The 25,741-nt window shown below is 36.5% G+C and overlaps 1 protein-coding gene across 1 annotated transcript in view; it reads left to right on the forward strand.

The window, feature by feature from the left end:
• The window catches only part of TOPAZ1 (testis and ovary specific PAZ domain containing 1), a 129,410-nt gene that overhangs the window by 45,640 nt on the left and 58,029 nt on the right, over positions 1 to 25,741 (forward strand). Inside the window, 6 exon segments of the mRNA XM_008711910.2 lie at positions 1,452 to 1,591; positions 3,481 to 3,566; positions 4,282 to 4,407; positions 6,136 to 6,199; positions 22,386 to 22,537; positions 22,738 to 22,830. Coding sequence (XP_008710132.2) covers positions 1,452 to 1,591; positions 3,481 to 3,566; positions 4,282 to 4,407; positions 6,136 to 6,199; positions 22,386 to 22,537; positions 22,738 to 22,830 — 661 coding nt within the window.

The following is a 25,741-nucleotide window of genomic DNA, read 5'->3' on the forward strand; positions in this document are numbered from 1 at the left end:
TCAGTCTGTGTTCCACAAGGCCACTAGCTGATCCTAATACGTTCTCAAGTTTGAGAAGTACGAAGGAAGAGCCTAGGTAAGAATTAGATTGGCACAGAAACCCAGTTTGATCCATGACCATTTGAAATTTTAAAAGGGAAAAAATGATAAAAGTTAACTTTTTTTTCTATTGAAAGCATTTTGCTTACAAATCAAATAGTGTCATTGCAGCCTCAAGAGTTTTATCATCAGTTTGGCTCTACCATAATGACCAGGAGTGTGACATTGGACAAGTCACTGCATTACCCCAAGCTTCAGTCATCCAATCAAAAACAAAAGAATTTTACTAATCTCTTCCCTCTGTAAAATTCCATAATTCTTATTTGTTCTGTATTATTACTTTTGTTTTGAGGAAGGTTATGTTGATTGCACATATTAATGATGTCCCAAGTTAGAAAGAGAAATGAATATCTTTATTTTCTGTGTAATTTTTTTTTTAAGATTTTATTTATTTGAGAGAGCATGCGCATAAGCAGGGGTAGGGGCAGAGGGAGAAGTAGACTCCCCACTGAGCAGGGAAGCCTGATGCAGGGCTTGATTCCAGGACCCTGGGATCATGACTTGAGCCAAAGGCAGACACTTCACTGCTTGACTGAATGGACACCTGTGCATCCCCTGTGTAATTTTTAAGCTCTGTCAGTGCTACTAAGTTTGAACTGTTAGGAGTGTGGGACCCTCTTCTTTCTTACTATTTTTATTCTCCTCTGGCCCAGGGAACCCCAGCTGAAAAAGCTTATTAGAATTGTTTTTAAGGTAAAATATTATAGTATCAGTGATTTTTCTCCTAAAAACTAAATTCAATTATATCTATCAGTCAGCTTTGAGATACTTCCCACTCTCCCCCTTGCTTATTTCTTTTTCTAGATAAGTGAAATTCAAGAAAACTCTAAGTTTTTCTAAAATTGGGTATATAGGATCTCACATATTAAAATATAGTTGAAGCTGTTTAAGCAACCAAGAACAGTACATTTTTTATACCTTCTTCCCAAAGGAAGCTCTCAAGTACATGTATAAATTTATTAAATATACTTGTCCCGAAGAATAATTTATAATTCATTTATTTCATCGTACTATCAATAGAATAATTGGCTGATCTTTTCTGGATTAGAATGCTAGCTCAGTTCCTCCTCAGACATTTTGTCTGACATGATCAAAAATATTCTGCTCTAGTTTTAACCCAACTACCTTACTCCTACCTGTACCCCAGCCATTTAACAAGCATTGGTTTTCTATTTAAGAAGGCAAGAACACTTATTGAAAATACTGAAGAATCATAGTATGGTAACAATACACAGCATGGTGCATAGCATATACGTAGTGTGTTAGTTTGTGTTTCCACTTATTTGATTCTTATTACTTTAATGTTCTTAGAATAAACTTAAATTCTGCTTTTGGCTTTTCTGCTCACACAGTGAAGAGTCTAAAAATGCAGAGATTATGGTTGGTGAATGTCACTTAGCAGTACTGGCCCCAAAACCTCTGGGCTTGTCAGTGCCGCCTTTGAATTTAAGTGGTCATCAAGAAGACATGTTACTGAAGCCCTGGATGAATGGTACTGTTTTCTTAATAAAATTCTATATTTTGATAATATAGAAACTGGATAAGAGATTTTTTTTTTTGCCAAAAACAAAAAAGATTAGAAAAATCAAAACAAGCCTAGAATATGTTAAAATTAGAAAGTTTGTATACCTTTACTTAGAACTTTTGATGGAACAGTTTCTTAAATTTCTGTATTTATGTGATAGCAGTAGTACAGATAAATTATAGGCTATACCTAAAATATTCATATTTTAGTTGAGTATTTTGGAATTTTATAATTATTTTAGAATTTGTGTCAGTTTTTTTGATAATCCATAATGCTTTGAACAAAATAAGCAAGACTGAAGAATGAATTTAGAAACAATAAAATTTCTTTGTGTAGCGCACCCCTAATTCTTCTGTACTTTCCTGTTACTGACTTCGTGCTGTCTGGTGTTGTGTACTACAGCAGCACGCCCAAATGATCGTGTGTTTTATCTTAAAAAGCCTTAACAGTTTTTATAATGAAAATTACAGCAAAGCTATGCAGCAGAAACTTAATCTTGTTCCAGATTCATCTGAATACTGCCAAGTGAAAAATGAAATTATTTAAAATAAACATTTTTATTTTTTTATCTTTAGAGAAAAACATTTCTAAATGTCCTAATTCTCCTTTTAAAAGACCAAGGGGTAGAATGCCTGGTGTATTTGTAGCTCAGGCAGCCATAACAAAATACCACAGACTGGGTGGCCTAAACAACAGAAATTTATTTCACACAGTTATGGAAGCTAGAAGTCTAAGATCAGGGTTCTGGCAGGATTCAGTTTCTGGCTCTCTTCCTGGCTTGCAGATGGCTGCCTTCTTGCTAAGTCCTCACATGGCCTTTCCTTGATGCATGTGCATGGAGAGAGAGAGCAACTCTCTTGATGTCTCTTCTTATAAAGATACTGATTCCATCAGATCAGTGTCTCACCCTTATGACCCCATTTATTTTTTATTTTTTTTTTATTTTTTTTTTTAAAGATTTTATTTTTATTTATTTGGAGAGAGAGAGACAGCCAGCGAGAGAGGGAACACAAGCAGGGGAGTGGGAGAGGAAGAAGCAGGCTCCCAGCGAAGGAGCCTGATGTGGGGCTCGATCCCATAACGCCGGGATCACGCCCTGAGCCGAAGGCAGACGCTTAACGACTGCGCCACCCAGGCGCCCCTTATGACCCCATTTAACCTTAATTCTGTGAAAGGCCCTGTCTTCGAGATTTTATTTATTTATTTATTTATTTATTTATTTGACAAAGAGAATGCATGCGTGCACGCGTACACACAAGCAGACAGAGCAGCAGGCAGAGGGAGAGGGAGAGGGAGAAGCAGTCTCCCCGCTGAGCAGGGAGCCTGATGTGGGGCTAGATCATAGGACCCTGGGATCATGACCTGAGCCAAAGGCAGACGCTCAACTGACTGAGCCACCCAGGCGCCCCAAAAAGACCTTATCTTCAAATAAAGTCACACTGGGGATTAGGGCTTGAACGTATGAATTTGTGGGGAGTACATAGTTCATTTCATAATGGGTTTGTCAGTTTTCTTTCCTTAGAAATTTTAATTGTGTATCATATATGTCTGTTTAATATAGAGACTGTCATTTGAATACAGTGTTCAGTGCTGCTGTATGAGGCTTTTAAGAAAGTATCTTCAGTTTAAAATGAGTTTAAAATTTTACATTTAGGCCTAGAAATACCTAAGGAGCAGCTAAGATGTAAGTCATTTTTTATTTCACAGGCACACACTGTAGCATCATAGTCAGTGAACTGAGTATGAGTAGTCCAAAGGGGAACTCGAAAGCAATAGTAGTGGTAATCCGTTTCATTGTTATGAAGGGCAGAAGCCACAACATGTTGGTGTGTGATGTCATTCTTAATCATTTCTAGATTTCAGATTTCCAGGAAAACATTATCTCCTAAAGCTGCAGAATCCTGAAACTTGTGAAATATTTAAGAGGGAAAAAAATGTAGGGGTAAGTCTTCCATATTTAAAAAAAAACCATAATCCTATAAAGCACATATTTTGGTCATATTACCCTATCATTTTTTAAAATTTTGAATGGCAGCTGGTGGTAAGAAGCAGAAAATGAGTAGTGATTCAGAGGATATTCACAAATAATATAAGAGTTTTAAAGCAGAAGGCTGGGTGGGTAGGATGGAGAGGGGATATCCAAAACAGAAAATATAGGATGAATAGTTACCTGTGGTGAAAGAGAAAGCTAGTGATTTAATTAAAGCAGTTTGTAGGAAAAGTTTGTTGTAAATACTTTGATTCTGTCATTTCTCTTTCTATTAATCAGAAAAGCTATGGAAAATTTGTGTTCTAAATAAATGCATCTGAAATATGATGCATATTATAATAGAATAACTTTTTATTATAAAAAGCAAAAGGGGCAGGTATATGAGAAAGGGGAGGGAATTATAAACTTTTAAAAACATATAAAGTAAAGCAGTAGTAACTTTGGAATATTTTATGTTGAAGGAAATTGCAGAAATTCAGACAAATCATTTTAAATTTTTTTCATTTTTTTTGAAAATATAAATTGGAGTTTTTTAATTTTAATCAAGTCAGCAAACAATTTGTCTTGATACTGTTTTGGGTATATAATATTTCTGGTTCCTTCAAATACTTTCTCAGTTGATTGTGGTGTTTTACAATTAACATAGAGAATTTATCTAATTTTCTAGGTGTTCCAGAAGTCCCTAGGGTTGATGCTACCCCATAGATATTGCAAATTTCATTTTAATACATTACGTGGCTGTGAGCGATCACAGTGCAAGTTTGCTCATGTGCCTGAGCAAGGGGATGAAAAGGTAAAATATGTAAAGTCTTTGAAGTAGAGATTGTTTTAATAATTATCTCAGTCATATGTTTTAATTCAGATTTTCTTTGACTCCTAGTAGCATAGATGAGCTTTGCCTGGTTTTGTGCTTTATATAAATGAAGTCATACAGTCTGTTTTCGTTAGTTTCTGGCTTTTTGCTCAATATTTTTGAGATTCAGGGGCGCCTGGGTGGCACAGCGGTTAAGCGCCTGCCTTTGGCTCAGAGCGTGATCCCGGCGTTCTGGGATCGAGCCCCACATCAGGCTCCTCCGCTGGGAGCCTGCTTCTTCCTCTCCCACTCCCCCTGCTTGTGTTCCCTCTCTCGCTGGCTGTCTCTATCTCTGTCGAATAAATAAATTTAAAAAAAATCTTTAAAAAAATATTTTTGAGATCCATCTATAGTTTTTACTTATTTACAAACATTTCTTTCTCATTGCTGTATAATATTGAATATTCCTTTGTGTGGGTGTATCAAAATTTATTTTATTGATAAATATTACTTTTGATTCATTTGGGTGGTAATTACAGTAGTGATGCTATCAGTGTTCTTCTGCATGTCTTTTGGTGAATATATGTACACTTTCTGATGGGTTATACTTAAAACTGGAATTGTTGGGTCATAGGATCTACATAGATTCAACTTTAGTTGACACCACCAAACAGATTTCCGAAGTGGTCTGCCAAATTACACTCTCACCAGCAATGTCTGAGAGTTCTGGTTGCTTCATAGCCTTACCAGCTCTTGGTATTGATCAGCCTTTCAATTTTAGCCAGTCTGGTGGGTGGGGAGTGATACCTTCCCTGATGATGACTGATGAAGCTGAGCATCTTTCAAAATCATTATTGGACATTTGGATACCCTCTTTTGGGAAATCCTAAATATTTTGCCTATAGTCTATGGGATTATCTTTTTTTTATCTATCTTAAGAATTCTTTATATATTCTAAGTTCGTTGTTGGATATGTGTATAGCAGGTAACTTCTACTAGTGTACAGGTTGCCCTTTCACCCTCTTAAAAGTGTCTTTTGGTAAACAGGATTTCTTGATTTTTATGTAGTCCAATTTTGTCAATTTTTTATGTTAACTTTTTGTATCCTATTGAAGAAATCTTTGCCAAGATCTTTTGTTATTTTTCTTTAAAAGGTCTGTTGTTTTATCTTTGCATTTAGAACACTAAGCCACCTAGTATTGATTTTTGTTTATGATGTGAGAAAAATGTCAAGATAAATATTTTTTCCCATGTGGATCCCTAAGTGACCCAACACCATTTACTTTTTAAAAAAAGACCATTCCTTCCCCCACTGTACTGCAGGGTCACCTCTCATATAAATCAGCTGATTATATATGAGTGGGTCTGTTTGTAGGTTCTCTGTTCTAATCTATTGGTAAATGTATTTATCTGCACCAGTAAATGTTATTTTTTAAATGACCTTAAATAAGGTTTTTTTAATTTCAAATATTCAAGGATTTCCTACTTCCCCAATTGCTTGCTAATCTTTTCTATTTCCTTGACTATTTCTTTGTCAGAGCATCTCTAAAAGGTTTCTGTAGTGAATTCGATATGCATTTCAAATTTGTGAGTTAACCTAACTTCAACTTTTTATGCCATTGCTTTAAATTCACTTAAAAAAATAGAATAAGCAGAAAGATAGGATAGAAATTTGTGTCTTTTTTATGAAATATAAAAAGGTAATGTTATGTTTTTCATTACTTGTAGGTTTGTATGGATGTGTTTAAGAAATATATAAGTATCAACGAGCTGTGTTTGCTACAACGTGCAGGTATGAGACAATGGAATGTACTATAAATTCATGAATGTGAGTGTTTCAGACAATAATGCTATTGTATCTTATAGTTTGAAAGTAAATTCAGTACTTATTAAGTATGAAAACTGAATGCCTTAAAGTGACTCTGAGGTCTTAGAAAGGATTAAAAGTAAGTGTGGTACTTTGGTTACTAAAAAAATTAGAATCTACCTAACAGTATAATTCTCTTACATACTAATATTTGCATGATGTAGAAATTTTATGTGTAGGTGTAAGACAGAAAAAAATTGTTAATTGGCTTAAAATCTTTCTGAAGGGATGTTTCAGAAACTGGATCTTCCCTACTTCTTTATCCTTCACTTTTAACAGTTATCCCTTTGAGGCCAATGCACCATCCATACTGAGTTCTGTGCAGTTCCCTAAACAGGCCAGGCTCTGTTATAATATCAGAGCCACTTTTCCTGCTGTCTATCTCGGATGCCTTTCTTCCATCCATACCCCATAGCAAAGACTTATTCATCTCTCAAGTCTTAGTCATAGGAAATAGCAGATTGCTGATTGCTACTTCTGATCACAAAGGTGCAAAGAGACAGCAGCTATTACTGTCAAACTTTTCCCCATTGTTTTAAGCCCGTCTCCTTCCTGCTAAAGTGACTTCCAGAGGATTTAAAGGGCTAGAACCCTTTTTTTAAAATCCTTCCTTTCATGTTTCTCTTTTTCCCCTTTTGGGAGCCAGATCTTAAGAGACTAGGATATTCAAAAACATCTGCATGCATATATGGGGAAAACTAAAAAGTGACTGTAAGGGATAGGCTTACAAAAGACCTGATCTTAAATTTACACTTCAGGCTGGTCCCCCCACAGAACATACTACAATCAAAAAACAAAAGCAGTAACAAAAACAATAAAAAAAACCGGCAAACCCTGGGGACGGGAGAGAATCTGAGCTCTGTAGTTACCACATTATTAGATTCAAATGTCCACTTTCAACAAAAAGTCCCAAGGTATACAAAGAAATAGGAAAAAGTACACCCACTCAAAGGAAAAAATAAATCAATAGAAACTATCCCTGTAAAAGATCTAAAGGCAGGTAGTTGAGACAGTGACCTCAAAACAACTGTCTTAAAGATGCTTAATGTACTAACAAAGATAGAGAGGAAATAAAGAAAATGATGTATGAACAAAATGGAAATATCAATTAAGAGACAGAAAACCTAAAACAGGTCTGGTTCCAAGATGGCAAAGGAGCATGAGACCTAAAGTTGGTCCCGTCCCAGGAGTTTGGCTAGAGAGCTACCAAACCATTCTGAATACCTATGAACGCAACTGGAGAACGAAGAAAAGAGTAGCAGAAACTCTATGAACAGAAAAGCGACCACTTTCTGCAAGGAGGAGAAATGATGGTGGAGGAGTAGGGGACCCCTTTCTCAGCTGGTCCCCTGAGTCAAGCTGGATATCTACCGGACCATCCTGAACACCCATGAAATCAGCCTGAGACGCAGAAAGATACATCTGGATCTCCACAAAAGAACATCTCCAGCACTGAATATTGAGGTACAAAGCGGGGAACCGTGAATCTGCGCACAGATATCAGAAGATAAATGGAAGGGGGAGGGAGCCAATGCACTCGGGCGCCAGGAAGCGGTAGCCACCTGCACTGGGGAGCGGGCCGGACTGGGGAGCGGGCCGGACTCGCAGCACCTGTGAGAGAGCAGACGAGACTGTGAGCCTGGGAACGCTCATGAGACCAGACTGAAAATCGGAGCTCCGGAGTGCTCGTTGGAACCCAATTAAAGCCAGGAGCTCGGGAGCACGCACGTGTCCAATCTCAAAACCGGAGCTCTGGAGCGCACACTCGAACTAGACTGAAACCCAGAGCTCGGGAGCGTGTGCGAGACTAGACTGAAAACCGGAGCTCCAGAGCGCTCACTGAACCTGACTGATAGCGGGAGCTTGGGAGCGCGTACAAACCCAGACTGAAAACAGGCGCTCTGGAGCACGCCCGAACCACACTGAAACGGAGCTCGGGAGCGTGCACGGGAACTGGGGGTGGCTGGCGGTGTTAGAAGCACAAAGGAAAGAGACTTGCCAGCCCTGGAAGTGAGGGCTGGGAGAGCAGCTGTAGGGCGCACAACCCAGGACGCTGCAGGGTTTTTAGCAGCACCGACAGAAACAGAGTTAAAGTGGCGAAGAGAGCTCAGTGGAGAGTGGACTGTGATCTCTCTGTTCTGAGACAGAGACTAGGACGCGGCCTATGCTGCTCTGACTCTCAGAAGGGCCACAGAAAACCACCAGAGACAGCTGCCAGAGAACAAAAGCCCAGAAATACCAGCTCACATTTTGCCCATCCCCATTCTACCTTGCAGGGGACAGGGGTACTCACCCAAACAGGATTGCCTGAGTATCAGTGCAGCAGGTCCCTCCCCCAAAGGCAGGCTGAAAAATCAAGAAGCCCACATCCCTAAGGTCCCTATAAAACAAGTGCACACTGCCTGGGTCCTGGTCAATAATTTGGGCTCTGGACATCCCCGCAACCTCTCCTCATCAAATGACGAGAAGGAGAAATCCACCCCCAGCAAAGAAAAGATAATGAGACGCTGCCACAGAACTGATGGATATGGATATAACCAAATTGTCAGAAATGGAGTTCAGAATAACAATGGTCAAGATGATGTGTAGACTTGAAAAAAATATAAACGAAAATATTAACTAGAATATAGAATCTCTAAGGGTGGAAATGAGAGCAAATCTGGCAGAAATTAAAAATGTTATGAATCAAATGCAGTCTAAACTAGACACTTTGATGGCCAGGGTAAATGAGGCAGAAGAACGAATTAGTGAATTGGAAGATGGGATCATAGAAGAGAAAGTTAAAACAGAAACTTGGCTCAAAAAAAACCCAATCTCAAGAATGTAGATTACAGGAGATTACTGACTCAATGAAATATTCCAGTGTCAGAATCATTGGCATCCCCGAGGGGGTGGAGAAAGAGAGAGGTCTAGAAGAAATATTTGAACAAATTGTAGCTGAGAACTTTCCTAATCTGGCGAAGAAAACAAGCATTTGTGTCCATGAGGCAGAGAGGACCCCTCCCAAGGTCAATGAGAGCAGACCTACATCATGTTACATCATATTGCAATTTGTAAATATTAGATCCAAGGATACAGTATTGAAAGCGGCCAGGGGGAAGAAAATCCTCACATACAGAGGGAAAAATATCAGAATACCGTCAGACCTGTCTAGAGAGACCTGGCAGTCTAGGAAGGGTTGGCAGGGTATTTTCAAAGCTCTATGAGAAGAAGATGCAGCCAAGGATCCTTTATCCAGCAAGGCTGTCATTCAGAATTGATGGGGAGATAAGGACCTTCCAGGATCAGCAGAAACTGAAGGAATTCCTAACCACCAAACCAGCCATACATGAGATATTATGGGGGGTTCTATAAAAGTAAAAAGGCCCCAACAGTGATACAGAACAGAAATTTACAAACTATAGAAACAAAGACTTCACAGACAACATGACATCATTAAAATCATCTCTCAATAATTGCTCTTAATGTAAATGGCCTAAATGTTCCCATAAACACCACAGGGTTGCAGATTGTATGAAAAGACATGACCCATCCATTTGCTGTCTACAAGAGACTCATCTTGAACCTAAAGGTCCGTCGAGACTGAAAGTGAAGGGATGGAAAACCATTTTTCATGCCAGTAGACCTCAAAAAAAAAGCTGAAGTAGCAATTCTCATATCAGACAGATTAGATTTTAAACTAAACACTGTTGTTAGAAATACAGAAGGACACTATGTTATTAAAGGATGTATCCAACAAGAGGATATGACAATTATAAATATCTATGCCCCCAACAGGAGAGCAGCTAGATACACAAGCCAACTCTTAACCAGAATAATGAGACATATAGATAATAATACGTTAATAGTAGGGGACCTCAACACTCTGCTCTCAGCAATAGACAGAACACCTAAGAAGAAAATCAACAAAAAAACAAGAGCTTTGAATGACATACTGGACTAGATGACCTCATAGATATACATATAGAACACTACACCCCAGAATAACAGAATACTCATTCTTTTCGAGGGCACATGGAACTTTCTCCAGAATAGACCATATACTGGGTCACAAAACAGGTCTCAACTGAAACCAAAAGTCTGAGATTATTCCCTGCATATTCTCAGAACACAGTGCTTTGAAACTGGAACTCAATCACAAGAAAAATTTGGAAGAAACTCAAACATTTGGAAACTAAGAACCATCCTACTCAAAAATGATTGGGTAAGCCAGGAAATTAAAAATCAGTTTAAACAATTTTTGGAGACCAATGAAAATGAAAACACATCAGTCCAAAATCTATGGGACACTGCAAAGGCGGTACTAAGGGGAAAATGCATAGCCATCCAAGCCTCACTCTAAAGAATAGAAAAATCTAAAATGCAGTTTTTATATTCTCACCTCAAGAAGCTGGAGCTGGAACAGAAGAACAGGCCGAACCCACACACGAGAAGGCAGGTGATCAAGATTAGAGCAGAGATCAATTGAATTAGAAACTAGGAGCACAGTAGAGCAGATCAACAGAACCAGAAGCTGGTTCTTTGAAAGAATAAATAAGATCGATAAGCCACTGGCAAGACTTATTCAAAAGAATAGAGAAAGGACCCAAATTAATAAAATCATGAATGAAAGGGGAGAGGTCACAACCAACACCAATGAAATAGGAAGGATCATTAGAAACTTTTATCAACAGCTTTATGCCAATAAACAACCTGGAAGAAATGGATGCCTTTGTGGAAACCTATGAACTACCAAGACTGAAACAGGAAGAAATTGATTATTTAAACAGACTGATTAATTATGAAGAGATTGAAGCATTGATCAAAAACCACCCCAAAAACAAGAGTCCAGGGCCTGACGGATTCCCTGGGGAATTCTACCAAACATTCAAAGAAGAAATAATACCTATTGTCCTGAAGCTGTTTCAAAAAATAGAAACAGAAGGAAAAGTACCAAAATCATTCTGTGAGGCTGGTATTACCTTGATCCCCAAACCAGGCAAAAGAGCCCATCAAAAAGGAAATTACAGACCAATATCCCTGATGAATATGGACGTCAAAATTCTCAAGAAGATCCTAGCTAATAGGATCAAACAGTATATTAAAAGTATTATCCATCATGACCAAGTGGGAGTCATCCCTGGAATGCAAGGCTGGTTCAACATTTGCAAATCGATCTGTGTGATAGATTATATCAACAAGAAAAGAGTCAAGAACCATATGATCCTCTCAATTGATGCAGAAAAAGCATTTGACAAAATACAGCATCCTTTCCTGATTAAAACCCTTCAGAGTGTAGGGATAGAGGGTACATTCCTCAGTTTCATAAAAACCATCTATGAAAAGCCTACAGCAAATATCATTCTCAATGGGGAAAAGGTGGAAGCCTTTCCCTTAAGATCAGGAACACGACAAGGATGCCCAGTCTTGCCATTATTATTCAACAGAGTACTAGAAGTCCTTGCAACAGCAATCAGACAACAAAAAGGGATAAAAGGTATCCAAATTGGCAAAGAAGAAGTCAAACTGTCTCTCTTCACAGATGACATGATACTCTATATAGAAAACCCAAAAGAATCCACCCCTAAACTACTAGAAGTTATAAAGCAATTCAGTAATGTGGCGGGATACAAAATCAAAGCTCAGAAATCAGTTGCATTTCTATACACAAACAATGAGACTGAAGAAAGAGAAATTAGGGAATTCATCCCATTTACAATAGCACCAAAAACCAGACGTTACCTTGGAAGTAACTTAACCAAAGACGTAAAGGATCTATATTCTAGAAACTACAAATCACTCTTGAAAGACATTGAAGAAGATGGAAAAATATTCCATGCTGATGGATCGGAGGAATAAACATAGTTAAAATGTCTATGCTACCCAGAGCAATCTTCACTTTCAGTGCCATCCCGATCAACATACCAATGACATTTTTCAAGGAACTGGAACAAACAGCCCTTAACTTTGTGTGGAACCAGAAAAGGCCCCAAATTGCCAAGGAATTGTTGAAAAGGAAAAACAAAGCTGGGGGCATCACAATGCCGGATTCCGAGCTGTACTACAAAGCTGTGATCACAAAGACAGCATGGTACTGGCACAAAAACAGACACATAGACCAATGGAACAGAACAGAGAACCCAGAAATGGACTCTTGGATCTTGGGGAACTAATCTTTGACAAAGCAGGAAGAAACATCCAGTGGAAAAAAGACAGTCTCTTCAATAAATGGTGCTGGGAAAATTGGACAGCTACATGCAAAAGAATGAAACTTGACCAGTCTCTCACACCATACACAAAGATAAACTCCAAATGGATGAAAGACCTCGATGTGAGACAGGAATCCATCAAAATCCTAGAGGAGAACATAGGCTGCCACCTCTTTGACATCGGCCACAGTAACCTTTTTCATGACACATCTCCAAAGGCAAGGTTAACAAAGGAAAAAATGAACTCGTGGGACTTCATCAAGATAAAAAAAGCTTCTGCACAGCCAAGGAAACAGTCAAAAAAACGAAGAGGCAGCCCATGTAATGGGAGAAGATATTTGCAAGTGACACTACAGATAAAAGACTAGTATCCAAGGTCTACAAAGAACTTCTCAAACTGAAGATGGGAAACAAATAAAAAATGGGTAGAAGATATGAACATACTTTTCCAATGAAGACATACAAATGGCTGACAGACCTATGAAAAATTGTTCAATATCATTAGCCATCAGGGAAATTCAAATCAAAACCACCTTGAAATACCACCTTACAGCAGTTAGAATGGCAAAAATGGACAAGGCAGGAAACAACAATGTTGGAGAGGATGTGGAGAAAGGGGATCCCTCTTACACTGTTGGTGGGAGTGCAAGTTGGTATAGGCACTTTGGAAAACAGTGTGGAGGTCCCTCAGAAAGTTAAAAATTGAGCTACCTCTGATCCAGCCATTGCGCTACTGGGTATTTACCCCAAAGATACAGACGTAGTGACAAGAAGGGCCATATGCACCCTAATGTTCATAGCAGGATTGTCCACAATAGCTAAATTGTGGAAGGAGCCGAGATGCCCTTCAGCAGTTGACTGGATTAAGAAGATGTGGTCTGTATATATAATGGAATATTACTCAACCATCAAAAAGAATGATTACACAACATTTATAGCAACATGGACGGCACTGGAGGAGATAATGCTAAGTGAAATAAGTCAAGCAGAGAAAGTCAGTTATCATATGGTTTCAATCATTTATGAAACATAAGAAATAGGAAGATCGCTAGGAGAAGGAAGGGAAGAATGAAGCGGGGGTAAACAGAAGGGGGAATGAATCATGAGAGACTGTGAACTCTGGGTAACAAACTGAGGGCTTCAGAGCGGTGGGGGTGGAGGAATGGGATAGGCTGGTGATGGGTAGTAAGGAGGGCACGTATTGCATGGTGCACTGAGTGTTATATGCAAGTAATGAATCATGGCACATTGTATGAAAACCTGGGGTTGTACTGTATGGTGACTAATGTAACAAAATAAAAATTATAAAGAAAGAAAAAAAAAGAAAACCTATAAAAATCTCAAGAAGAATCTGGAGCTGAAAAAGTACAATAACTGAAGTGAAAAATTCAGCATGAGGATTCAAAGGCTGATTTAAGCAGGCAAAAAATCAGCGATCTTAAAGATAGGACAATCAACATTATCAAGTCCAAGGAACAGAAAGGAGAGAGATTGAAGAAAAGTGAACACAGCCTAAGGTACCTGTGTGACCCTGTTAAACGTATCAATATACACATTGTAGGAGTCCCATAAGAAGAGAAAGAGAAAGGGGCAGAAAGAGTATGTAAACAAATAATGGCTGAAAACTTCCCAAATTTGATGAATATCATGTCCAGAAATCTCAGCAAACTCCAAGTAAGATGAACTCTTAGAGACCCACACCAAGTCACATTATAACCAGAGTTTCAAAAGACAAAGAATCTTGAAAGCAGTAGGAGAGGAATAAATCTTCACATCCAAGGGCTCTTCAATAAAATTATAAGCAAATTTCTCATTAGAAACTGGAGGCCAGAAGGCAGAGGGCCAATATATTCAACATGCTTAAAGACAATTTCTGTCAACCAGGAACCCTATATTCAGCAAAACTGCCCTTCAAAGATAAGAGGGAAATTAAGACGTTTTTCAGATAAACAAAAGCTGAGAGAGTTCATTTCCCCTAGACCTGCCCTGCATGAAATGATCAAGAGAGTCCTGCATGGTGAAAGTAACTCATGGTCATGTGGAATAATAAGGATCTCAATAAAGGTAAATACATGGGCAGTTGTAAAAGCTAGTATTATTGTAACAATAGTTTGTAACTGCTATTTTGTTTTCTACATGATGAAGGAGACTAATACATTTAAAGAAAAACGTTGTTATTGTTTAAACTAGTTATTGCAAATTTGGTTAACTCCAAATCCTCCTTTTTATATAATTTTAGAGAATTATGCATTTTTAAAAAAACTATTAATATTTTGGGACACAGTATATAAAAATGTAATTTTGTGACATAAGCAACTGAAAAGAGTAGGGATGGAGTGTAAAAAAGCAGAGTTTTTGAATGTTATTGAAGTCAAGTTGGTATAAGTTCATATTAGAGTGTATGACTTTAGGATGTTAAATGTAATCCCCATGGTAATAACAAAGAAAATAGCTATAGAGTATACACAAAAAGGAATGAAAAAGGAATTTAAATGTTTAATAAAAAAATCAACTAAATACAAAAAAAGACAATGGTAATGCAGGGAAAAAGGAACAAAAAAGCTACAGGTATGCAAATAGAAAACAAATAGCAAAATGACAGAAGTAGCTACTTCCTTATCCGTAATTACTTTTAAGTAATTGAGTTAAACTCGTTAAGTAAATGAGTTAAACTCTCCAAATAAAGGACAGATTAGCAGAGTAAATAAAAACACATGGTCCAACAAATGTTGTTTACAAGATATTCACCTTAGATGCAAAGACACAAATAGATTGAAAGTAAAAGAATGGGAAAAGATGTTCTATACAAATACTAACCAAAAGAGAGCAGGGGGTGGCTATACTAGTATCAGAAATAATAGGCGTTAGATCAAAAGAGGTTAAAAGAGACAAAGGACATAATATAATAAAAGTTTCAAAATAGTAAGAAGATATAATAGTTATAAATATTTATACATCTAATGACAGACCACCAAAATATATAAAGCAAAAACTGACAGAATTGAAGAGAGATATTGTTTTCCGGTAATAGTTGGAGACTTCAGTATCCAATTCACAATAATGTATAGAACAACAAGCTAAAAGAAATAGAGTATTTAACACAATATACAACTAAATCTAACAGACATATACACAATATTCTACCCAATAACAGTAACATGCACTTTCTTTTCGCAAACACATGTGACATTTTCCAGGATAGACAATATGTTAGGCCACAAATTAAGTATCAACAGGTTTTGGAAGATAGATATCACCGAGGTGCCTAGGTGGCTCAATTGCTTAAGCCTCCAACTGTTGATCTCAGCTCAGGTTTTAATTCAGCGTCATGAGTTCAAGCCCTGCATTGGGCTCCATGCTAGGCATGGAGCCCACTTTAAAAAAAAAAAAAAAAGATAGATATTGCACAAATTATCTTCTCTGACCACAATAGGATAATATTAGACATCAATAACAGAAGGAAAACTGGAAATTTCACAAAACTGTGTAAGTTGAATGTGTGAAACAAGAAATCACAAGAGAAATTAGAAAAAAAACTTACAGATGAAAATGAAACACAAATATCAGAACTTTTGGGATTCAGTGAAAGTGGTGCTAAGAGGGAAGTCTGTAGGTCTAAAGGCTTACATTAAAAAACAAGAAAGATCCCAAATCAACAACTTAACTTTAAAATGTTAGGGAAAGAAAACCAAACTAAACCCAAAGCTAGCAGAAGGAAGGAAATGATAAAAATTAGAACAGAGATAAATGGAATAGAGAATAGGAAAACAATGAGAAAATCAATGAAACTAAAAGCTGGTTCTTTAAAAAGACCAACAAGATGAACAAACCTTTAGCTAGATGGACTAAGAAAAAAGAAATTCAAATTACTAAAATAAAAAATGAAAGTCAGACATTGATACGATTCTATAGAAATAAAAACAATTATAAGAGAATACTATGAATACAATGAATAATTGTACACAAAAGTAAATAAATGAAATGGACAAATTCCTAAAAACATAAAACCTGCCAAGACTAAATGAATAGAAAATCTGAATAGAACTATAACTAGGAAGTCAGTAATCAAAAGTCTCCTGACAAAAGCCCTGCACCCAGTGGCTTCATTTGTGAGTTCTACCAAATATTTAAAAAAGAATACCAGTTATTCTCAGTCTTTCCCAAAAAGTTGAAGAGGAGGGAACACTTGATTACTCATTCTATGAGGCTGAATTAGTCATTATTTTGATACCAAAGCCAGGCAAAGACACTGTGAGAAAGAAAACCAGCGATCAGTATTCCTTATGAACATTTATACAGAAATCCTCAACAAAATACTAGCAAACCAAAGTCAGCAGCAACTGAGAGGATTATACATCATAACCAAGTGAGATTTATTCTTGAACTTGCAAGGATAATTCAACATACAAAAATCAATCAGATTAATACACCACATTAACAGAATGAAAGAGAAAAACCACGTGATCATGTCAATTGATGCAGAAAAAGCATTTGATAAAATTCAACATTCTTTCGTGGTAAGAACACTCAGAAAAACTGAGGAATAAGAGGCAACTACCGTAATAAAAGACATACAAATGCCTCCCACTATCTGAAAGTAGAGTTCTCCTGTGAAAACTTTCATAAGCCAAAGTGGCATAAAGTGGAAAAACAGTTACCATTTGTAAAAGTGAAAATCCTCTTCAGTTTTCTTTCAGTAAGTAAAGATAGGTAGAGTCATACCTCAGAGATATTGTGAGTTCCAGTCCAGACCATGGCAGTAACATAAATATAGCACAAGAGCAAGTCAATGAATTTTTTTTCCTAGTGCATATAAAAGTTATATTTATCATTCATCAGGGAACTACAAATCAAAACTATGATAAGATACCACCTCACACCTGTCAGAATGGCTAAAATTAACAGCACAAGAAATGACAGGTGTTGGTAAGGATGCAGAGAAAGGGGAACTCTCTTGAACTGTCGGTGGGAATGCAAACTGGTGCAACCACTCTGGAGAACAGTCTGGATGTTCCTCAAAAAGTTAAAAATAGAACTACCCTATGGCCCAGCAATTGCACTACTAGGTCTTTACCCAAACGATACAAAAATATAGATTCGAAGGGGTACGTGCACCTTGATGTTTATAGAAACATCAACAGTAGCCAAACTGTGGAGAGAGCCCAAATGTCCATTGACTGATGAATGGATAAAGAAGATGTGATGTATATATATAGGTATGTGTATTGATGTATATATAGGTGTGTGTACACACACACACACACACACACACACAATGGAATATTATTCAACCACCAAAAAGAAACCTTGCCATTTGCAATGATGTGGATGGAGCTAGAGTGTATTATGCTAAGTGAAATAAGTCAGACAGAGAAAGACAAATACCATATGATCTCACTCATATGTGGAATTTAAGAAAGAGAACAGGTAAACGTATGGGAAGAGGGAAAAGAAAAAAAGGACAGAGGGAAACAAGTGACTCTTAATGATAGAAAACAGTGGGGTTTATGGAGGGAGGTGAGTGGGGGATGGGCTGGAGGTGATGGGTGTTAAAGAGGGTACTTGTGATGAGCACTGGGTGTTGTATGTGAGTGATGAATTGCTGAATTCTACTCCAGAAACCAATATTGCACTGTATGTTAACTAACAAAATTTAAATTAAAAAAAGTTATATTTATTTACATTATACTGTAGTCTGTTAAGTGTGCAATAATAAAAAAACAATGTATATACCTTAATTAATTTCTAAAAATTCTAGCCATCATCCAAGCCCTCAGCAAGTCCCAACACTGATCACAGATCACTACAACAAATGTAATAATGAAAAAGTTTAAAATATTTCCAGAATTACCAAAACGTAATACAGAGACATGAAGTGTGCAAATGCCATTGGAAAAATGGTGCCATTAGGCTTACTTGATGTAGGGTCCCTGCAAACCTTTAATTTGTAAAAAATGCAGTATCTGCAAAGTTCAATAAAATGAAGTACAATAAAACAAGGTAGGCCTGTGCTAAGATAGGTTTTTCATACAAGTGAAGTGGCATAAAGCAAACTCCAGAGAGTGAGGGAAACCTATAGATGAAAAACCTACGCACACATCATACTCCATGGTGAAAGACTGAAAACTTTTCCCCTTAAGATCAGGAACAAAGGTAAGCATACCCATTTTCATAGAGAACTAGAAGTTCTAGCCAGAGCGACTAGGCAAGGCAAGGAAATAAAATACATCCATTCTGAAAAGAAGAAGTAAAATTATCTCTGCACATTATCAACAATAGCCAAATTATGGAAAGAGCCCAAATATCCATTGACTGATGAATGGATAAAGAGGATGTGGTGTGTGTGTGTGTGTGTGTGTGTGTGTGTGTGTGTGTATACAACAGAATATTATGTAGCCATCAAAAGAATGAAATCTTGCCATTTGCAACAACATGGATGGAGCTAGAGTGTATATGCTAAGCAAAATCAGTCAGTCAAAGACAAATACCATAGATTTAACTCATATGTAGAATTTAAGAAAACAGATGAGCATAGGGGAAGGGAAAAAAAAAGAGGAAAGCAAACCGTAAGTGACTCTTAACTATAGAGAACAAACCGAGGGTTGATGAAGGAGAGGTGGGTAGGGATGGGCTAAATAAGTGATGGTTATTAGGGAGGACACCTGTTAGGATAAGCACTGGCTGTTCTATGTAAGTGATGAACCACTAAATTCTATACCTGAAACCAATTTTACCATATAAATTGAATTTAAATAAAAACTTCAAATCAAAAATTATCTCTGTTTGGAAATCATATGATCTTATATGTAGAAACCCTAAAGATTCCACCAAAAAACCTGTTAGAACTAAAATATGAATTCAGCATAGTAGTAGTATACAGAGTCAACATGCAAAAATCACTTGCATTTCTATACACTCACAGTGAACAATCTGAAAAAGAAATAACAAAAACATTTCAATTTGCAATAGCATCAAAAATAATAAAATATTTAGGAATTAACCAAGAAAGTGAAAAGCATGTATAATGAAATCTACAAAGCATTGCTAAAATAAATTAAAGAAGACATAAACTAGTAGAAACACATCCAATGTTCATGGATTGGAAGACTTAATATTGTTAAAATGTCCATACTACCTAAAATGACCTACTGAAGATTCAGTACAATTCCTATCAAAATACCAATGACATTTTTTTGCAGAGATAGAAAAACCTATCCTAAAATTCATATGGTATTGCAAGGAATCCTAAAACGATTTTGAAAAGTAAGCTTGAAAAAGAATAACCTGGAGGAATCATACTTCCTGACTTGAAAACTTCCTACAAAGCTACAGTAATAAAAAAAAAAACAAAACCCTGCAGTACTGGCATAAAGGCAGACATACAAACCAATGGAATAGAATGGACAGTCTAGAAAAAAACCCTCATGTATATGATCAAATGATTTTAGACAATGGTGCCCAAGACCATCCAATGGAGAAAGGATAGTTCCTTCAACAAATGGTGCTGGGAATGCTGGATATCCACATGCTAAAGAATAAAACTAAACCCTTACCTAACACTACATACAAAAATTAATTCAGAATGGATCAAAAACCTTAATGTAAGACCTACAATAATAAAAGCCTTAGAAGGAGTCATAAGAAGAAAAGCTTCATAACACTGGTTTGGCAGTAATTTCTCAGATACTAAAAACACAGGCAACAAAAGAAAAAGACAAATTGGACTTCATGAAAATTTAAAAATTTTGTCCATTGAAAGACAGTGTCAAAAGAGTAAAACTTCAACCCACAAAATGGGAGAAAATATTTGCAAATCATGTATCTAATAATGGGTTAATATCCAAAATATATAGAGAACTCCTAAAACTCAACAGCAAAAAACCAGCCTGATTCAAAAATAGGCAAAGTACTTGAATAGACATTTTTTGCCTGACGTACAAATGGCCAACAAGCACATAAAAAAGATGCACAACATCAGTAATCATTAGGGAAAGGCACATAAAACTATAGTGTAATACCACCTCACACCCATTAGGATGGTTACTGTCCAAAAAAAAAAAAAAACACATTAGGATATGGAGAAATTGGAACCTTTGTGCACTGTTGGTGGAAATGTAAAATGTTACATGCGCTGTGGAAAACAGTATGGCAGTTCTTCAAAAAGTTAAAAAGAATTACTATATGATCCAGCAATTCTTCTAGGTATATACACAAAAGAATTGACACCCATGTTCATAGCAGCATTATTTACAATAGCTAAAATCTGAAGAAACCCAAGTGTTCAGTGACATGGATGGATTAGGAAAATTTAGTATATACATGCAGTAGAATATTATTCAGCCTAAGAAAGAAAGGAAACTAGCATATGTTACCACATGGATGAACCTTGAGGTCATCATGGTAAGTGAAGTCTGTCAGCCACAAAAAGACATGATTATACTTATGTGAGGTACTTAGAGTAGTAAAAATCATAGAGACAGAAAGTAGAATGGTGGTTAGTGGGAGCTGGGAGGAGGGGGGAAGGGAGAATTATTGTTTAATGAGTATAGAGTTTCAGTTTTATAAGATGAAAAGAATTATCGGAGGATGGGTGAACATAATGAATATATTTAATACCACTGAACTGTACACCTAAAAATAATGGAAGATGATAAATTTTATATTACGTGTATTTTATCACAATGAAAAATTTGCAAGAAAAAAAGCAAGTTCATGTCAAAAGCTGTGAAAACAGTCAAACCTTTTTCTCCGAACAGTTTAACCAAAGGAGATCATTTTAAAAGGAGAAGGTATATTAATATTTTAAGTTTTAAAAGTAACTCATGACAAAAGAAGGGGGGCTTCATGTCAATTAGTGTGGACTACTTAAACACTAACAAATTTTTTTCCAACTATGCTTTCTTTTTTTAAATGTATGCAGTGCCAGTGTTATTAATACAGTATAGTAGCAGACACTGAATTTCTCATGTTACCTGCTAAGATGGCAACTATGTAGATACTACAAAATGAGTAGCAGGAAGAATTCATCTGTATGTACCCAGGAAAAACTATTATAATATATAAAGGAGCTTTAAAATAAAGCTGAATGTTATTATGTTGTATTATTAACGTTGTGTAAGGTAATTATAACTTCAACATTAATTTTTCTTCTTATACTATTGAACTTTATCAGTAGCTCTTCACTTTCCCAAGCAGCACCAAGGAATCCAGATAATAAGAAGTATCTTGGGCAGGAATAAATACACAAAAATAAAACCCAAAGTAATTTTTATTAGGGCAGTTTCAGCAAAGGTGTAGAGATTTTTACCTGCAAAATTTTGAAATGGAGAAAAAATAATCAATGAGTGATCCCTTAAAAGAATTTTACTAAAATTAATGGGGAAAATTAGAAGTGGTTTAAGTGTTGTGTAGAAAATAGATTAAGGAATTGAGTTGACATTAAGAAATTACTTTCTCAAAGGAAATTAGTGTGCTTTGTAGTAGAATGTTCACAATCATAAACTGGAATAAAAAATATCCCTAGGATCAACATGTTGGGTGTGTGTTAAAATAGTCTACATCCATCCCCAAATTATACAGTTTCTCATACCTGACCAAGCCAGGCCTGAAGAAACCCTGAGAGTATGGCTCCCTCAGAGTTCCTGTTGAGACCATGTTGTATGAGGCAACTTGGACCTATTTCTTGTGGTTAGCATATGAGTTAGCTCTCTGTCTAGTACCTACTGTGCTTGGTTGACTTCAAATGTTATTGTCGATAACTTTTGCTTTAATTTACTTTCATCAAGTATTGCTGATATGGAAATGTACCTTTGAAGAAGATGAATTTATACTACTTAATCTTTTAAATATAGAAAATTTGTCTAATTTAAGAAAGATAAATATCTTAAAATCAGCAAATGACTTTTATATGTTTTTATTTTTAGTAAACACATTTATGGATTACTACTGCAAGTTTCCACCGGGTATACACTTTGATTTACAAGTGCTAAATGACCTTCTAAATTCTTTACTCAAACATTGTTTATTGAAAGAAGTATTTCAGGTAGTGAACCTCAGCATAATGGTTAAAATGCTGGTAAGTAACCTGAAAATATATACTTTTCAATATTGTAAGTGAATTTCTCTGTTATATTTCTTGTTTGTATAATTTAGCAGTTAAATTTCTGTGTTTATTGAATACTTCCTAGAGAACACTTGTGTTTTTCAGCATAAATGATTTTGAGAAACTTAAGGTAGAAGACATGAAAATGAGTGTAATTTTTTTGTTTTATCCAGCCTGCTCTGAAAATATTACTAAAAATATTTGAACATGTGGCAACTATGAAATTAAGGAATGCTGTACCTGCTTTAATTGATATATTTTGCAAGGTATGCTTTTATTTATTTATTTATCTCTTTTATTCTCTGATAGTGGATAACCAAGAAAATAATTCTTTCCACTTACTCTTAAACTGCCTTTTACTCACATTCTTGATGCCAAAGAATTCTATTTTCAGAAAGAGTTTTTTTCCTCTGGGAATAGAATTTATAAACATATTCCAGTGACTGATAGGCCTTCCCCTTAAATAAATCATTCCAAGTGTTTGAGTTTCTTCCAAATTTTTCCTTGTGGTTGAGTTCCAATTTCAAAGCATTGTGGTCTGAGAATATGCAGGGAATAATTTCAGTCTTTTGGTATTGGTTGAGACCCGTTTTGTGACCCAGAACATGGTCTATTCTTGAGAATGTTCCATGGGCATTAGAGTAGAATGAGTATTCTATATATATCTATGAGGTCCAACTCGTCAAGTATGGCATTCAAAGCTCTTGTTTCTTTGTTGATCTTCTGCTTTGGTGATCTATCTGTTGCTAATAGTGGAGAGTTGAGGTCCCCTACTATTAACGTATTTTTATCTGTATGTCTCTTTATTCTGGTTAAGAGTTGGCTTGTGTATCTAGCTGCTCCCCTGTTGGGGGCATATATATTTATAATTGTCATATCCACTGGTTGGATTTTGGGTGCTGGGAAAATTGGTCAGCTACATGCAAAAGAATGAAACTTGACCACTCTCTCACACAATACACAAAAGATAAGCTCTAAATGGATGAAAGACCTCAATGTGAGACAAGAATCCATCAAAATCCTAGAGGAGAGCATAGGCAGCAACCTCTACAACATCAGCCACAGCAACGTTTTTCATGACACATCTCCAAAGGCAAGTGAAACAAAAGATAAAATGAACTTGTGGGACTTCATCAAGATAAAAAGCTTTTGCACAGCCAAGGAAACAGTCAAAAAAACTAAGAGGCAGCCCACGGAATGGGAGAAGATATTTGCAAATGATGCTACAGATAAAAGACTGGTATCCAAGATCTACAAAGAACTTCTCAAACTCAATACGCGAGAAACAAATAAACAAATCATAAAATGGCAGAAAATATGAACAGACACTTTTCCAATGATGACGTACAAATGGCTAACAGACACATGAAAAAATGTTCAAAATCATTAGCCATCAGGGAAATTCAAATCAAAACCACACTAAGATACCACCTTATGCCAGTTAGAATGGCAAAAATTGACAAGGTAAGAAACAACAATTGCTGGAGAGGATGTGGAGAAAGGGGATCCCTCCTACATTGTTGGTGGGAATGCAAGTTGGTACAGCCACTCTGGAAAACAGAGTGGAGGTCCCTTAAAAAGTTAAAAATTGAGGTACCCTATGATCCAGCCATTGCACTACTGGGTATTTACCCCAAAGATACAGACGTAGTGACGAGAAGGGCCATATGCACCCAATGTTCATAGCAGCATTGTCCACAATAGCTAAATCGTGGAAGGAACCGAGATGCCCTTCAACAGATGAGTGGATTAAGAAGTTGTGGTCCATATATATGATGGAATATTACTCAGCTATCAGAAAGAACGAGTTCTCAACATTTGCTGCAACATGGACGGGACTGGAGGAGATAATGCTAAGTGAAATAAGTCAAGCAGAGAAAGACAATTATCATATGATTTCTCTTACCTATGGAACATAATAACTAGGAAGATCGGTAGGGGAAGATAGGGATAAAGAAAGGGGGGGTAATCAGAAGGGGGAATGAAGCATGAGAGACTATGGACTCTGAGAAACAAACTGAGGGCTTCAGAGGGGAGGGGTTGGGGGAATGGGATAGGCTGGTGATGGGTAGTAAGGAGGGCACATATTGCATGGTGCACTGGGTGTTATATGCAACTAATGAATCATCGAACTTTACATCAAAAAAATAAAAATAAAAATAATTTTTTAAAAAATTAAATAAATCATTCGAAGCACTCCAGGTGACTTCTTTCTGATTTGTGAAGTCCTCTCTACACCTTAAAGATGATTAAAGAAAACTCTCTTTATCAAAAAGATATGAGTTCATTTATTAACAAAAATAAATACACAGATCAATATATAAGTTCCAAATCATGACTAAAACAAAGAAAGTAGATAGGGAGAAACATGGAGGTTAGGAATTGATTTTTACATTGGCACTAAACAAAAAGAAAGAAGAATTTTTATGGCGTTTTAAAAATATATTAAAACTTGTACTTTTGGATACTTACTGGTATTTAGCACTGCCCAGCCATCCATTTCAGAACAGGCTAATATAAAAAAAAAAACCCTCCCATTTTCTTTAAGGAACAGCATTGGAACCACTCCAGCAGAATGTACAAATATTTCGATGAATACCTCTAGATCCACATTACAAAACTTGACAGAATTACCTGCCTGGAAATTGTTTGAACCAGAAATTACTGATTACCACTAGTAGCTTTAGAAAACCTCAGTTTGAGGGGCACCTGGGTGGCTCAGATTGTTAAGCATCTGCCTTTGGCTTAGGTCATGATCCCAGGGTCCTGGGATCAAGCACCACGTCTGGCTTGTGGCTCAGCGGGGAGTCTGCTTCTCCCTCTGCCTCTTTCCCTGCTCATGCTCTCTTTTTCTGTATCTGTCTCAAATGAATAAATAAAATCTTAAAAAAAAACCAAAAACCTCAGTTTGATACTTCTTAGGAAGTTTACAATCTGGGATGAGATAAAAACACAAGTGCTAGTAGGCTAAAGATGAAATGAGTACCAAACAGGAGGTATGGGTGATAAATTCATTGAGATAACTTAGAAAACAGAATATTCAAGTTTTGATTTCAAACATTATTTTCATTTTCACTTTAAATTCTTGAAGTAGGGTGTCTTACTGTGGTTCTCAAATATTGGAAGAAAATATGCTTCAGGTTTTTTAAGTGAATTTTAATTCTACTTGTCTCCTTG

The sequence above is a fragment of the Ursus maritimus genome, unplaced genomic scaffold (genome assembly GCF_017311325.1).
Source record: "Ursus maritimus isolate PB19 unplaced genomic scaffold, ASM1731132v1 scaffold_20, whole genome shotgun sequence".
NCBI classification, from domain to species: Eukaryota; Metazoa; Chordata; class Mammalia; order Carnivora; family Ursidae; genus Ursus; species Ursus maritimus.